Source organism: Pteropus medius, unplaced genomic scaffold (genome assembly GCF_902729225.1).
Source record: "Pteropus medius unplaced genomic scaffold, Ma_sr-lr_union100, whole genome shotgun sequence".
NCBI lineage: Eukaryota > Metazoa > Chordata > Mammalia > Chiroptera > Pteropodidae > Pteropus > Pteropus medius.
In genome coordinates, this window is record NW_024356249.1 from 6,730,201 (window position 1) to 6,745,073 (window position 14,873).

Consider the following 14,873-nt stretch of genomic DNA (forward strand, 5'->3'; position numbering starts at 1 on the left):
CAGTGAAACTATTCTGTATGAGGCTGTAATGGTGGGTATATGACTTTATACATTTCTCAAAACTCATAGAACTATACAACACAGAGTGTAAACAATGAACTTCAGCTAAGAATGATGTGTGAATATCAGTTCAGCACTTGTAACAAATGCACCACACTCATACGAGATGTTAATAATAGAGGAAACTGTGGGAGCAGGGAATGTAAGGGCACTCTTTGTATTAACTGTTTGGTTTTCCTAAAACTGCTATAAAAAATAAAGCATACTAATTAAAATAAAAGATTTTCAGGAAGACTCACACCCTATTTTCCTTGGCATCACCACTTTATTGGCGTGGAAATGAAGCAGCGCAATGAAAAGGGCTTGATCCCTGTTGATACTCTCCCTACTGGTGAATTAAGGAACCATCTACATTCACCTTACTGTGTGAGATGATAACTATCCTGTGGTTCATTTGGGGTTCTATGTTACTTGCAGACTAAAGCATTTTTACTGACACTGCATCTAACCTCTGAATAAAACTGTGTGTGTTGGGGGCGGTGGGGGGGCGGGGGTGAGGAACATCCTGTTCAATAAACAGAATCAATTTTATTCCACTGTGGGCATAGCAAATCTCTTCTCTAGACCACAAGATAAATGAACTGTTGAAACTTCCTTAATGATTAAGAATTCTATGAATCCATGATTAAAAGAAAAAAAAAAATCTCCAAAGTGAATCAATAAAAGCCTCAAACTATTCAAAAAACTGTGATGATACTTCTGCAGTCACTTTACATGCTTAGATTTACAGATACTTTTTAAATATCCATTAACTTCTAAAAGAACACATAGATCTGTCAAGATTTCAATCCTGATTCTAACACTTGCTAGCTATGTAAACTTATATAATTTACTGAACCTCTCTTTTGCCTCAAATTTTTTTTTTACATGCAAAAGAGGATCAAAAATAGAACTCATACCTATTGGGTCTTAATGAGTAAATGAGATAATCCATGAAAACGGCTTAATGCCTCAGCTAGTACTTAGTAAGGGCTCAGTAAGCATTAATCAGAACTCCAGCTGCTAAAATTTGATGTAATCTGAATTACGTATAATTGAGATTATTTTGAGGAATTTATCTACAATAGTGCCTGCCTGATACATAGTTAGCACTCAGCTGTAGCTATTATTGTTGTTGTTATTATTAAAGTTAATAATAACATTAACTGTTAGCTGTGACCAAGTGATACACACTTAGGATACATGGCCTAGTGGGATTAGTAATTAGAAAAAAAATTTTCCAGATTGTTCCTTTATTAAATCAAATAAAACCCAATACTACGTAGCCTGAGAGATTTACATAACTTTATTAACAAAGGTTGTTTCTTGACACTTGGGGTTTTTCAAATACTGAAATACTACATTTCCTTTCATTTCATATAAATTCCCCAGATACAACTGGAGAGTTTCATTTCCCTTCATTACATATAAAATTCTCTAGAAACAAATTCCCACAATTTTTTTAAAAAGTTCTAGATAGTCCAGTAACCATATTCCAAAATAGCCACTTCCCCTGGTAGAAAACAAAAGTACAAAAACCTGAATATATATTCACTTCCTATAAATTATTTCAAATCAACTTTAACTGGGTGAAGTAATGGCCATCAATAAAGCAGAAAGTCATCCTACATGGATCTAACACTTTTGACACCTGCCTTCTTACCAACAGGGATACTTACTTGAAAAGAGAATTTTTTGGCCTTTGAGGTTTCTTCTTGGCAAAAAAGGCTGCAAACTCTCGTCCAGTGCTGGCATAACTCAGTTGAGCTGACGGTTCAGAGGCCGTTCGAGTATTTTTCATATCCAAGTACTCAGTCAACAGCATCTGTACAATCAGATAAGCAGTTTAATACACACATTTACGATGTGCTATTAGGAAAAGCAATTTTAAACTACAAAAACCTAATTCTAAAACCTTATCCTTCCTTGACATGCAGAAGTATATTAACCTGGCTATTCATATTCCTAGTGGTAGATCTGAGGAAAGATTCATTATAGCCAGAAAGTCATCTATTTTCTGCCTAGGAATGGGGTGTGGTGTGCATTTGAATATGGAAGAGAACATTTTTATTAGGGGTCTACTACGTGTCAGGCACTATGCTGAGTTAATATTCTCCTTGAGCCATAATTTAATCCTCATTATTTCAAATTACACCAGCATCAGCCGCAATGCCAAAATATTTACTGACGGCTTACTAGGTTGCAGGAAAGGAGCAAATCCATTTAGATGTATTATCTCTATCGTATAAACTCTCGGATTATAGAAAAGGAAATGAGGCCCAGGAGAAGGTTCAGGGGTTGTGGAGTGCACTCCAGGCACTGGCCCCGGGCCCATGCCCTCACACTTCCTCTAACAGCATAGTGGCAAGTGCTCTAACCAACTGCTCAGAGGATTCCTGGGCCACAGCCCTGCAAATAATTTCTAGGGCCACTACTGACCTTAAGAGCTTAGAAACAACAAAACAGCTTTTTTTTTTTTTTTAAGATAACTATTGCCAGCAGGTCCTGCTTATAAAATCAATCCACATTAGAGCTTCGGGAGGTGTAGGCCTGGGCTAGAATCAACTGTTATCTGTGTATTTTCAAATCCAGTGTTCTACAAAGTTCCCAATATTATGAAAGAAAATAGCAGGTCTGTAATAGAAATCATCATGGTTCCTAAGAGTATCTAACCTGCAACTAAAGTATATTAATTCATTTCCATAATCACTCACATTAAAAATTCTTAAGATACCCAAGTGGTATGGTACATATATGCAAGCAATTCTACCCAAGACTGAAATAAAAGCTTTTCCAAGACTCAAGGTCCATGCAATTATTCATTCATGTCTGTATATATTCATTCATTCATTCAATGCAAGTTTGAAGACCATATTAAGCATTTTCATCAAAAAAACATTTATAAAGCACCCTGTAAACATAATGCTGGCCCCATGTAAGTTTTAAAGCAATTACGAGCACGTACACACTACTGAGCACTTAACAAATATCAGATATTTTAAAAACATAATGTTCCTCAATCCTGAAATCTATGAAGTAGGAGTTACTATCTGCATTTTAGAGATTAAGAAACTGAGAATTAGTGGTATATAGAAAGTAGCCAACATGCATTGGTGGGGACAGGAGTTAATAGGAAATCTTTGTATGTTCCCCTCAATTTTGCTGTGAATCTTAAACTGCTCTTAAAAAAAAAAATAAAATAAAGTCTTACTTAAAAAAAACAAAAGAAGCATAACAGGCCAGGATTTCGACCCAGGTTTAGTTGAGTCCAGAACCTGTGTTCTTCCCCCATGACACTCTATTCTTACTAAGAGCATAAAAACTGCCAATGAGAATGGCAGTAAATAGACTTTAATACATCTGCCCAAACTGCTCGATCATCAGGGAGAGACTGAATTCGGTCTCTACTTTAGCAACTCAACTGAGGAACTCAATTTGTATATTTTTCACTGATGCTAATAAAGTTGGTAGGCTTCTGTAATCAAAACCAGGTTAGTAAACAAGAACAGAAATATCAAATTGATACAACATAGAAAGATGTCTATAAATGCACTGCTTTCACTGGTTTTAACACCAAAATGACAGAGATAGTTCTACCAAAGCATGAAGATACACTAAACCAAGTAATTCTTCTGAGGTACTTACCTGTCTTCCTCATAATTCAATGACTGGCCTTGTACAATAAAATATTGTCTGACAAAGGCTTAACTAACCAGCATCCTTAAATCCCTGGTATTTAAGATCATTGTTCTTTTTCTCCACATCAACAAAGCCTCCTCAATTACTACCTTTCGGCATTGTTATTCTATTTCTATCCACTGGCTTCTCCCTTTCTATCTTCAAACATGTGCTATTTCTACCTCTCAACAAAAATCTTGCTTTGGTCCTCACGATCTATCTATAATCTTATTTCCCTTTTGTCTTTAGGTTCCAAACTTCAAAACGCAGCCTTCATACATATTATTTCCTTTACCATGATGTAGTTTATTCTGGATTTCTCTCTCAAGCTCCAGTCTCACATCTGTGACTGCTTGACAGTCACATATTTCAATGATGAAAATCAACCCTAAATTCTGAAACCTAAATCCTCTTCCCATAACATCAGTAATTCCTTGTCTTTTTGTTGTTGCTGTTGTTGTTAGTAGTTTCTTATTCTCACTGCTCTTTAGGTTTAAAACTTCAGAACCATCTTTCGATACATTCCCTACCCCTTGTATCCATAAAATAATTGGTCTCCAAGTCCACTAATTATTCTTTCTCAACAATCCATCAGTTTGCCCCTTCCTGTCTATTCTGACAGCCACCGTCTTAGTTCGACTCACAGAGCTGTTATTTAATTTCCTGACTCTCATCTCTAGTCCTTCCCATGCGCCGTCGACAGCGTGATCTTCCTAAAGCACTGCTGCTGCCATCACCGTAAGGCCACTCATCTCGTAATGTACAACCATCTCATCTCAGTATGTGTTTCCGACTGTGTCACACTCTCCTCGCAATGAACCCAACACTCCAGTCAAAATCTCCCACTTAGCTCTTCCCTGAACATGCCTGGGCCTTCTCATTTCTAGAATGCCCAACCTAGATTATCCTCTCTCCCAAAATAAAAGTCCTAACAAACCCTCCAAAAAACAGTTCCACTGTTTTCTCTTCAATGACTCCTTCCCAGGCTGCTCTAGGCCAGCCGTCCCCTTTTCAGAACTCCTAAAATACCCGTTTTACACATCATTCAATAAGTACTCGTCAAAACCCCCCTGATATGATTAGTTATTATCTGATGAAAAGAAACCTGACCACCCCCAATTTAAATGCTATAATCCTTAAAACATTATATTTCTTTACTCCTACCACAGAGCCATGCAACATATCAGAGAATCAAAAAAAAAAAAAAAGTGACTCACTGAAATTTAAATAGTATGTGGTAAGAAGGCTTGATATATATTATATGCAAATGAGAGACAGTTTTAAAAATAGAATGAGCCCTATAAATGACTCCTCAGTACAAACATCTTTAATAGAAGTAAAATCAAAAAGGGATAAGTGTGATTTTAATCATAAGCTTTAGGTTGTTTATTTCTGTGATGTATTTGCTTCTTTTTCCTAATACTATTTCACCGCCACATGGAAAATACTGCTTGAAAACAGGTAAAGTTTTATTTCAACACTCAAATTGGCAAAAGTGATTTTAAATATCTCAAAAAAAAAAAGCTCCTATTGATAAGATGCTTGAAATCTGAATGAATTAGGCTAAATCTTCTATTACAAAGTCTTGAAACAAATATCAGACATCTGGTATTAAAATACAACCACATAATTTCTTGGTGATTTTATATCATTGTGGATAATGTACTGCATCTTCCAAATTGTCCATGAATATCCTAAGCACTCGCCTGTGAGTGCCTGGGAAAAATCACTGAAGATTGGAATTCTGGGGCAAAGAGCATTACACATAATATCAAATATATCCTGCCCATAGAAAATCTGCAGAAGATAACCCTGTGTTCTTGCTGGCTCTAAATTCCTTCACATCTCAGACATTCATTTCTTTTCTAAATACCAGAAATTGCTATTTCTTATTGATCAAGAGTTCAAAAACTAAAAGTCAAAGTTTATGGGTGAGTTTAAGTTTAACTTAAAAGGCAATAATTTGTAAAACCAAAGACAAGAAATATAAAAACACAGTTGGAAAGCATCTGAAACTCTATATATCCCAGTGAGGTCATGATTCATATATTTTTTGAATACCTGGTATGCTGGATGGTTCTGTGGTTGAAGCAAAGAAATGTAATGCTTTAAAAAACATACAAATTAGGGTGGTCAGGCATTTCCTGATATAATACTTAATTAGCAGTTGCTAAGATGCTAGTCCAAAATTTCATGATGTACAAAAGCAGGGCCACAATTTTGAGATTTATAACTTGATATAACACTCATTTACCATTTAATCCTCTTTGACACATTACCTGTGTCTGCTTGTGTTTATACACAGAGATTTCTAAAAATAAATACGGAGATTTCCAGCTTAAAATTGACACGTCCCCTTTCTTCAGCTTCTCTGTTTATCCAGGTAGCGACTCAATGAAACACTAGATGCTTCTAGGTACTTAATGTGGTAGGTAGATTCTTTCTCAAAACTTCCCAGCTTAGAAAATCCTCTCCTCATCTAAGAACTGTTCCGTGGCCAAACTGACCCTGGTAGCCATTTTTACCCTGGAATCTCTCCTCTTGGTGAGAAGCTATTCCACCAGGTGGACTGCCAGCCCTCAATGAGCCAATAAGATTCACTTTCCTAGGAAGATGTTGGTGGGATACAGTCTCTGTCGGTCAATAAGTGAGGAGATGGAAATTCTTTGGGGCAACCACCTTTTACTGTGTGGATAGAAAATCAAAGAAATCCAATCTGCAGAGAGGCAGAATAAAGAATAAACTAGATGGCCAGAGAAAGAGAAATGGACCCACAGGAGAGGAAGTGAAAGGTTGCAAACCTGTTTGTCATGGCTTTATATGTCTCAAATCCAGTTGCTGATACGATATTCTACCCTGGGTTCCACGATATACATCCTCATAGCCTTTAGTACATTTTCCTTATTTTTCCTTATAACAGCTCAAATAGGTTTTGTTTCTTCACTAACATACCTATGGATAAATGAATAGGTACTAATATGCATTTAGGGACATTTATATCACAAATATGTCTTTGTAGAACCCTGGTATCTCATGACAACAGAAGTAGTGGAAACTGATTCTCCTGACTACTAACTTTAAATGTTCAATGATTTATATCAAAGCTATACTGTATTTGTCCTCGTTGATGAATCTGAAAATTAGATTGCTGCTTCTGTTAGGAGTAATAACAAAGTGAAAAATAAATAAATAAATAACACCAAGCTCCCATTACGAACTCAGACTGCATGTCTCTTGGGCAATATCTTGAATGTGCCAGCATCAAATACTGTAATTTTCAATAATTTGTCCTTTTCAAATACAGATGCCCAGGAGTTCCCGGTACAGCAAAGTAGCTTCCAGCGGACTAACCCACATATTGATAATAATTTTAAAAGCTGAAGAAACATATCAAAAATAAGAATTTGAAGGCCCTAGAGAGGAACCAAATTAGGCAGAAACTAGTGGCTGTAAACCCTGAAAAAAGAAAGGAAGCACACAGGTGAGTTCCTCTGGCTTTTTCCCAGAGAGCACTTCCCAGTTTCCATGGTGCAAGGAAAGGTAGAACCCAAGTAGAAACTACCGTCTTACTAGACAAAGTTGATAAGGTCTAGGTACGCGGATAGAAGGATGTCAGGGATTTGAGAAATCAAGAGAAGGCGGAAGAGCAAAATCAGTAAAATACACCCCTCAAACCATCACCTTGGTTCCAAAGATCATTACAACAGAGGTCGAAACAACGTACCAATATTTTTTAAATTAGGACCACCACTCAGAATTACTAAAAGTTATCAGATTTCCCCCATAAAGTTGCCAGTAAATGAAATATTAATGACAAAGAAAAAAAAGAAAAGTGTATTTTTTGAATACAGTAGTCTCATTTCCCTAATGTATAAAGGCTAAAATATTCTGCAGTAAAGGAAGCCAAAAGAAAAATAAACAATCATTTTGAAAATAGAATGGTTGCCTAATTATACTCATTGTCAATGGCAATTTTATAATTAACACCATTATTAGCATGGTCTTGTGAATAGTTCTTCAGTGTTGAAAGTGAAACAAACCAAAAAAATTCCAAGAGTACCCATGTACTTTTAGGTCCTACATCAAATACCTGACCAGCAAAGCCTTGAGCAAAGAGCTCATGCTTAGATTTCTTCCCTCCATCTCAACACGAGAGCTTTTAACAAGGAAAACTCAGTTTTAATAGCTTTTCAAGAGTTTTCTTTTTAATTAAACATATATTTAATGCATAAAATATGCAAGTCATTGTGCTAGATATAAACACAAGATTCGAAAAAAATTCTCTAATATTAAAAAAATGAATTGTGCTATACGTAAATAAAAGTTTTTTAATTAATTAAAGCCAACCAATCCTTCCCTCATTTGTATTTATCTAGTAATAGAGACACACGTGAATGAGTGCAATGCAAGGGAGAAAGTGGCAAACATCAGGACGAAGAAATTGCTGTGAACATTTGTAGGACAAGATTGATCCTACTTACGACGATGAGAACAAAATTTCAAGATCATGACGCTATAGGACACATAATCTTAAAAAAAATTACAGAAGTAACAGCACAAAGAAAGAAACAGTGATGGGGAAATTCAGGGCATCATTAGTGAACAGCAAATAGCTCAGGTAACATAAAAATGAAGACTGAGAGGTACCCCTGGAAAGGTGGCAAATGAGCAAATGTATTAATCAGGACCTTTAATGCCAGGTTCAGGTACTGAAATCAAATACAAAATGACAAGGCAATAACGGGTTTTGAATAGGTAAATAAAATGTTGATAAGTATACTTTAATTATCTGCCAGCATATAAAATAACAGATTAGAAGGCGATGGGATTTGAGGCAAAATAAATGATTAAGAAAACTCTATAAAGGGAGGGAGATGAGAAGAGAAAACCTAAGATAGTTCAAGAGAAAAAAAAAATTTTAAACTAAAGCAGTGTTAATGAGATTGTACATAAAGGGATACATCAGAGAGTCAGTGCAGAGAAAAAAATAAATAAAATTTAACTAGTTATTCTGTGAAAGAAAGGAGAAATAAAAATGGGTGAAAGACTGCACATCTGCAAGACTAAAAACTTGTGATTCCAGGAACACTAATCATGAATGCAGGAAGAACAGATTTGATAGAGACAATAAATTTTAAATTTGGAATATACTCCCTTATGAAGCATACGAGTATTCATATTCATTTGTACCCTCAAATCCATAATTGTAAAAGGGGAAATAATGTTAATGGGATTCCCATGAGTAATAGAAGGGAATCCCTTCTATTAGGACTGTTAAGTGTATGCCTATATGGTCTCTGAAGGATACTGTGAGAGTCATATATCTTTGAATATTTGTAATTTGATTTTATTCCATATTTTTTAAAACAGTTTTACAGAGGTATAATTTACACACCACAAAATGCACCCATATAGTGTACAATTCAACAATTTTTAAGTAAATGCACCATAATCATTTTAGAACACTTCTAACATTTCAAAAATTTCCCTTAAGATGTTAGCTGCAGGTTGTTTCATGGAGTCTTTTATCAGATTGAGAAAGTTCTTTTCTAGGACTAGTTTCCTGAAGGTTTTTTTTGTTTTTAAACCATCAATGGGTGTCAAGTGCACTCCTGTGTACTGAGATGATTATGTGGATTTGGTCCTTTATTAATATGGTATAGTACTTTAATTGATCTTATGACAAATCTCACTTGATGGTACAGAATACAGTTTATATGTTGATGGATTCGATTTGCTAATATTTTGTTCAAGATTTTTGCATCTATGTTCGTGAGGGATATTGCTCAACAGTTTCCTGTTGTCTTTCACTTTTTCACCAGGGTAGTACTGGACTCACAGGATGTGCTGGGAAGTGTTTCCTCTTTTCTATTTTCTGAAAGAATTTGCAAAGCATTGGTATTATGTCTTTAAAATGTTTGACAGAACATTTTTGTGGCTTATGTATGTGTAGGAGAAATTTTAATTATCTGTTTTAAGACAATTCATATTTGTTTCTTCTTGAATCGGTTTTGGTATTTGTGTCTTTCTAGAAATTTTTCCATTTCATCTAACTTGTCTAATTGGTTAGCATAAAGTTGTCCATAATAATTCCTTTAATCTTTTTAATTTCTGTAGGGTATATAGTGATGTCTTCTTCTTTCATTCTTGATTTTGTTTTTTTGTTTGTTTTGAGATTTCACTTTTTTAATTAATCAGTTTTTGATCTTTTCAAAAAACATTGGTTTCATTACATTTTTGTTTCTCTGATTTTTTTTTAATTTCATTTATTTTCACTTTAATTTGTAATTGGTTTCATTACAAATTTGTTCCTCTGATTTTTTTTTTAATTTCATTTATTTTCACTTTAATCTATCATTTCCTACCTTCTGCTTGCTTTGGGTCTGATTATTTTTCTTCTTCTAACTTTTCAGGTGCAAACTAAGATTGCTGATATTCCATTTTTCTTCTTACACCAATAGCGTATTTAGAAGTTTGTTGTTTTATTCCAAACATTTGAGAAGTCCAAAATTTCTCCCTGTTGCTTATTTAAATCTGTTGTGCCTAAAGAACACACTTTGTGTGATTTCTATCCTTTTAAATGTATTGAGGCTTACTTGATGGTCTAGTAGATGGTCTATCATAGAGAATATGCTGCTAATGTGAAATGATCTGTATTTTGATGGTGTTTGGTAGAGTATATGCCACTTTCAGCCACGGTGCTAGATAGTGCTGTTCAAGTCTTATATGTTTTCTGTCCAGTTATATTAATTCTTAAAAAAAAGTATTGGAATCTCAAACCATAATTGTTGAATTTTCCACTGTGTTCGATTCTGTCAATCTTTCCTCCATGTATGTTGAGTCCCATAGCATTCTGATGGTTTGTAATTTCTAACCCATTCAGAGTACATAGAAGACAAGAGCCATGCTGGGGGAAGACACAAAAGCGGTCCAGTGTCCAATGGCACATTCCCAACTGCAGTTTCAATGTATTCCCTGACCACTTCACTCAGAGTTCGTTCTACCTATTTATGATACTTTCTCCTTTTTTCTCATCGAAATGACCACAAAGCTCCATGATTATCTGACACCATCACAAAAACTTCAGACACTTAATGTTTCATCACAATGCAAATGACTCCTTTTTTCATCAGTCTTTCTCAGTCTCAATTCCAATGACCTCTACTCTCTTACTCCTTGACATTCTTTCTCCTTTAGAAATACTCCGCCTCCAAGATCTTCAATTCTGAATTCTCCCCTCTAACCACAATGTTTTATCTCCTCCCAACAAATATATACCTCTCCCTTCAACTTTTGTGCTGAAATTCTGGAAAGATTAGTCTACACATAGGAATCACTTGCAGAACTACTTTAAAATAGAGATTCATGTGCCCAACTGTAAAATGAGAGGGTAATACAGAAATATAAAAAGTCTGTGCTAGAAATCAGTTCAACCACTTATTAGCTATGACCTTGGCAAGTTACTTAATCTCACTAAGCCTATTTCCCTTGACTGTGAAACTTACTTTGTAGAATTAATATGAGAATGAAAATAAATAGCATTTAAATGCTTAGCACATAAGTTTATATATATATATATATTATCTCTGAGAATGAGACTCGGAAATCTGCTGGCATTTCTTTGCCTCGAAATCTTGGTTTCTTCATCTTCAAAATAGGAATAATATTATTACCTACCCAATAGAACTACCGTTGGGCTTAAATGAGTTAATGCTGTGAATCACTTAGAATAATGCCTGGTGCGTAACAAGCACCTGTGTTATTAAACATATAAAGTTATTTCCGTATTCTCATCTTTCCATTATCATTCTTCTCCATCTTTCCTCTTCCCTTTCTCTCTTCAACAAAGACCTCAATCACTTAAATTCAGGCTTCTGTTAATATTCATTCTCAAAACTTTTAGAACGTTTTCTTTCACCTCAGTGAGTTTGACTGCCATATTTTCCTTCCTAACATGGTGAATACTCAATATCTTTACTCTTATTCTCTTCCACGTTCTCGTCACATGATTCCCAAATCTCCTTGCATCATCATACTTCCTCCCAAGCTCCAGGTAGGCAGTGCCATTGCCTGCAAGAGTGTCTGGTTTTCAAAGGTCAAAATCTGAAGTTAGCTGTGACTCTTCTCAGTCTTATACTCTAAGGCAACTGTCAAATCCCATAGATTTTCTACTACACATCTCATGTCCATTTCCTCTTTCAAATATTTTTATTCCTACACTCATCCCTCTAAATCTGTTCCGCATTATCTTTCACATAGCTTCTTACGACAATCTCTCAATTTGTCATTCTGCCCTCACACTTCTCATGACAATCTATCCCAGAACCTGTTACCAGATTAAGCTCACTAATGCACAGTTAAACGTCATCGATCTTCTGCTCAAACCCTTCAATGGCTTCCTCCTAGCCTGCAAAACAAGCCTCTGTCTCCTTACTGATATTCAGTACCTTCCGCAGCTCCAATTGACTTTTGGATCCTTAGTTCCTATTTGTTGTTTTTTAAATAATTACCTTTTGGTTAAACTAGATTATTTCCTATTACCTAAATAAGTCCCAAGGATTTTTGTCTTATCTGAGTTTATCCTTTTCTTCCCAGCTTGTAATTACCTCTTCCATCTGTCAAAAGTGGGGGAATGAGATCGAGAAATGAATTTAAGTATAACTCGACTGATTTTAAAGAACTACATGTGCTCCACTCGAATGTTACAAATCAGAGTCCACGTGCCCAGAGAGAACGCCAAGCCCATGCACGAGGAGGCGGGGGCAGGCGTTACGTCCGCAAAGTTTGATCTTCTCACAGGGGTATTATCGTTATCTTCTGCTGAAAGTTCTCTTTGCAAGGTCTCTTAGGTCACTGAATCTTTGTCTTATGATAACAACTAGCTGCCTCCATCTTCACAACAGACTTCAATGTGTAACAAGTGTTGCTGGGGAGGACAGACCTTTCTTATCCTCCTTACTGTCTGAAGGTCTATCTCCCACCAGTAGGCTGACACCTAAATTCAAACTATCAGACAACCAATAGATCTCTCTCCAAAAAGATGCTGGTTTTTTTTTTTCCTGTTTTTCACATCCTCACCATACTCAATGCACATCAACACCAGATATTAATAATTCATATCTCATATAATATGAGCAAGGGGGGGCATATTTGTGAAAATTGTAAAAAAAAAAATGCTGATTGATCTAGCTCATATTTTACCATTATATGTGCAAATATATGTATATACATACATATATCTGTTCATATTTATTTGTGTATACACACACACACAACATGAACAAATGAGCATGTTGTGTGATCAAGTCATGGTCCCTACGATCCGTCTTAACTGTTAACTATGATGTCTCATTCTCATTAAAACCTACATGGCAGCTTGTATCTCTCAAGGATTTTATCTTGTAGGTATCTATCTGCCTTCTCTCCTGCCTCTCAGTTCAGGCCATGCCTTTTCTTCGTATCTTCTGTTAACATCTAACACGGTGTCTTAAACAAAGTAGGTGCTCCCTAGTAGGTTACCTAAATTGAAAGTACGATGCTCCAAAGGGCAGCCACTTATTGATGTTTCACAGTCACACATGAGCTTCTCGGAGTAGAACTGCAACACTCATGGTGAAAATCAAAGCTTTTTGAGGTACATTAATTTACTCACATCATAGGGATACCATTTATTAAATGTCTGCTCCAATGAGATAAGTGCCACCCTAATGACCTGAAAGAGTTAATGCATCTTGGAAAAGACCCAAATTGCTCTCTGGAGATAGTTTATTCAATTAAGTGGCTACAACTCAGAATTTTCAATTAGCAGTTCAGTTACTAAAGACGCCTTCATGTTGGTTATCTGGAATCTGTGAGTACTGACACACCTATAAAAAATGTCTGCTTATGGATCATTCAAAATGGAATCTGCACCTGTTATTCCAATTAACATTTATTTTGTACCTACTGAGTGGCAGGTACTGTGTTAAGTACATTTAGGATGGGAAGGAAAGCTGGGAGATAAGAGGGTTTGGAGGCACTGAGGATAGAAAGCACAGGGATACAGAGACAAAGTGGCTTCTTTCTTTAGGGAATCCACGACGAAGCTCTCAATGGAATCCATCTAAGGCTCTTCAGAATCTGGTTTCAGTCTATCTAATCACATCTTATACTCTTTTGTATAAATCGTGTATATAGAAAATTCAGTAAGGTACTCATTGCTATGAATACATGCATATTATCCCTATCTAGAATGATCTTCCCACATGCCTAAATCCTAGCCTTCCTTAAAGAACCAGTCAGCTCCTACCACATACATGAAATCTTCTGTGACCAATTTATCTAAAGCCATCCTTTAAATTCCTGCAGAACCGACAGATGGTTATCAAGACTTGGTAATTAATCATATACCACTGTATATTTAACTTCTCCTGTATGTTTCTCTTAAACTTCCAACATGACTTGACAAAAAAGCACCTTGTCCAACATGTCTCCATATTACCACGAATTCACCTTACACTGAAATACCTTAACTAAAATCCCTTATAACTGAAGGAGTAACTTCTAGACTTCGTCAGCTTTTAAATATGTAAAAGATTTTGTCTACAACATAAGCAAAATTATTCTATCCAAGGGTGATGTATGTATACATACATATATTGTATACATATATGTATGTTCACAGCTTGGTTAAATAAAAAGTAATCCTATTTTATCAGTTCCGTTACCAAAAAAATCCAATTCTATTATAAGTCTGTGATGATTACTCACTATTTCTACTGAAATGGTATATATTAATTCAAAATGTGGGATTAAACTAACTTATACATTTAAGGTTCGCCTATTGTATAAAAGGTTAACCAATTAACTGCACTATTGGTGTATGTACATTTATAGAAAATATAGAAACTCTAGAGTCCAAAAATGGAAAACTATTTACTGATATTTCTGACATAAATTTAATTCCTTTAGATGGGTTTTCTTATTTAACTTAACTTTTCCCCGAATACTTCATTTTGATCTTTTATTTAAAAGCAATATATGCTCATAAAAATTTCAAACAGTACAGAAACATGTAAAGATTCGAGTATTCTTTGATAGTACTGTTATATGAAATATATTTTATTGATTTGTCTTTGTTGCTACTTCGTTTCATTATTTCCTCTTGTCACTCCTCT

The 14,873-nt window shown here is 35.4% G+C and overlaps 1 protein-coding gene across 1 annotated transcript in view; it reads right to left on the minus strand.

Annotated features, from left to right (window-relative positions):
- The window catches only part of EXOC4 (exocyst complex component 4), a 640,998-nt gene that overhangs the window by 460,383 nt on the left and 165,742 nt on the right, over positions 1 to 14,873 (minus strand). The window contains exon 8 of the mRNA XM_039860921.1: positions 1,719 to 1,864. Within this exon, the coding sequence (XP_039716855.1) occupies positions 1,719 to 1,864 (146 nt within the window). The remainder of the gene's footprint in view (positions 1 to 1,718; positions 1,865 to 14,873) is intronic.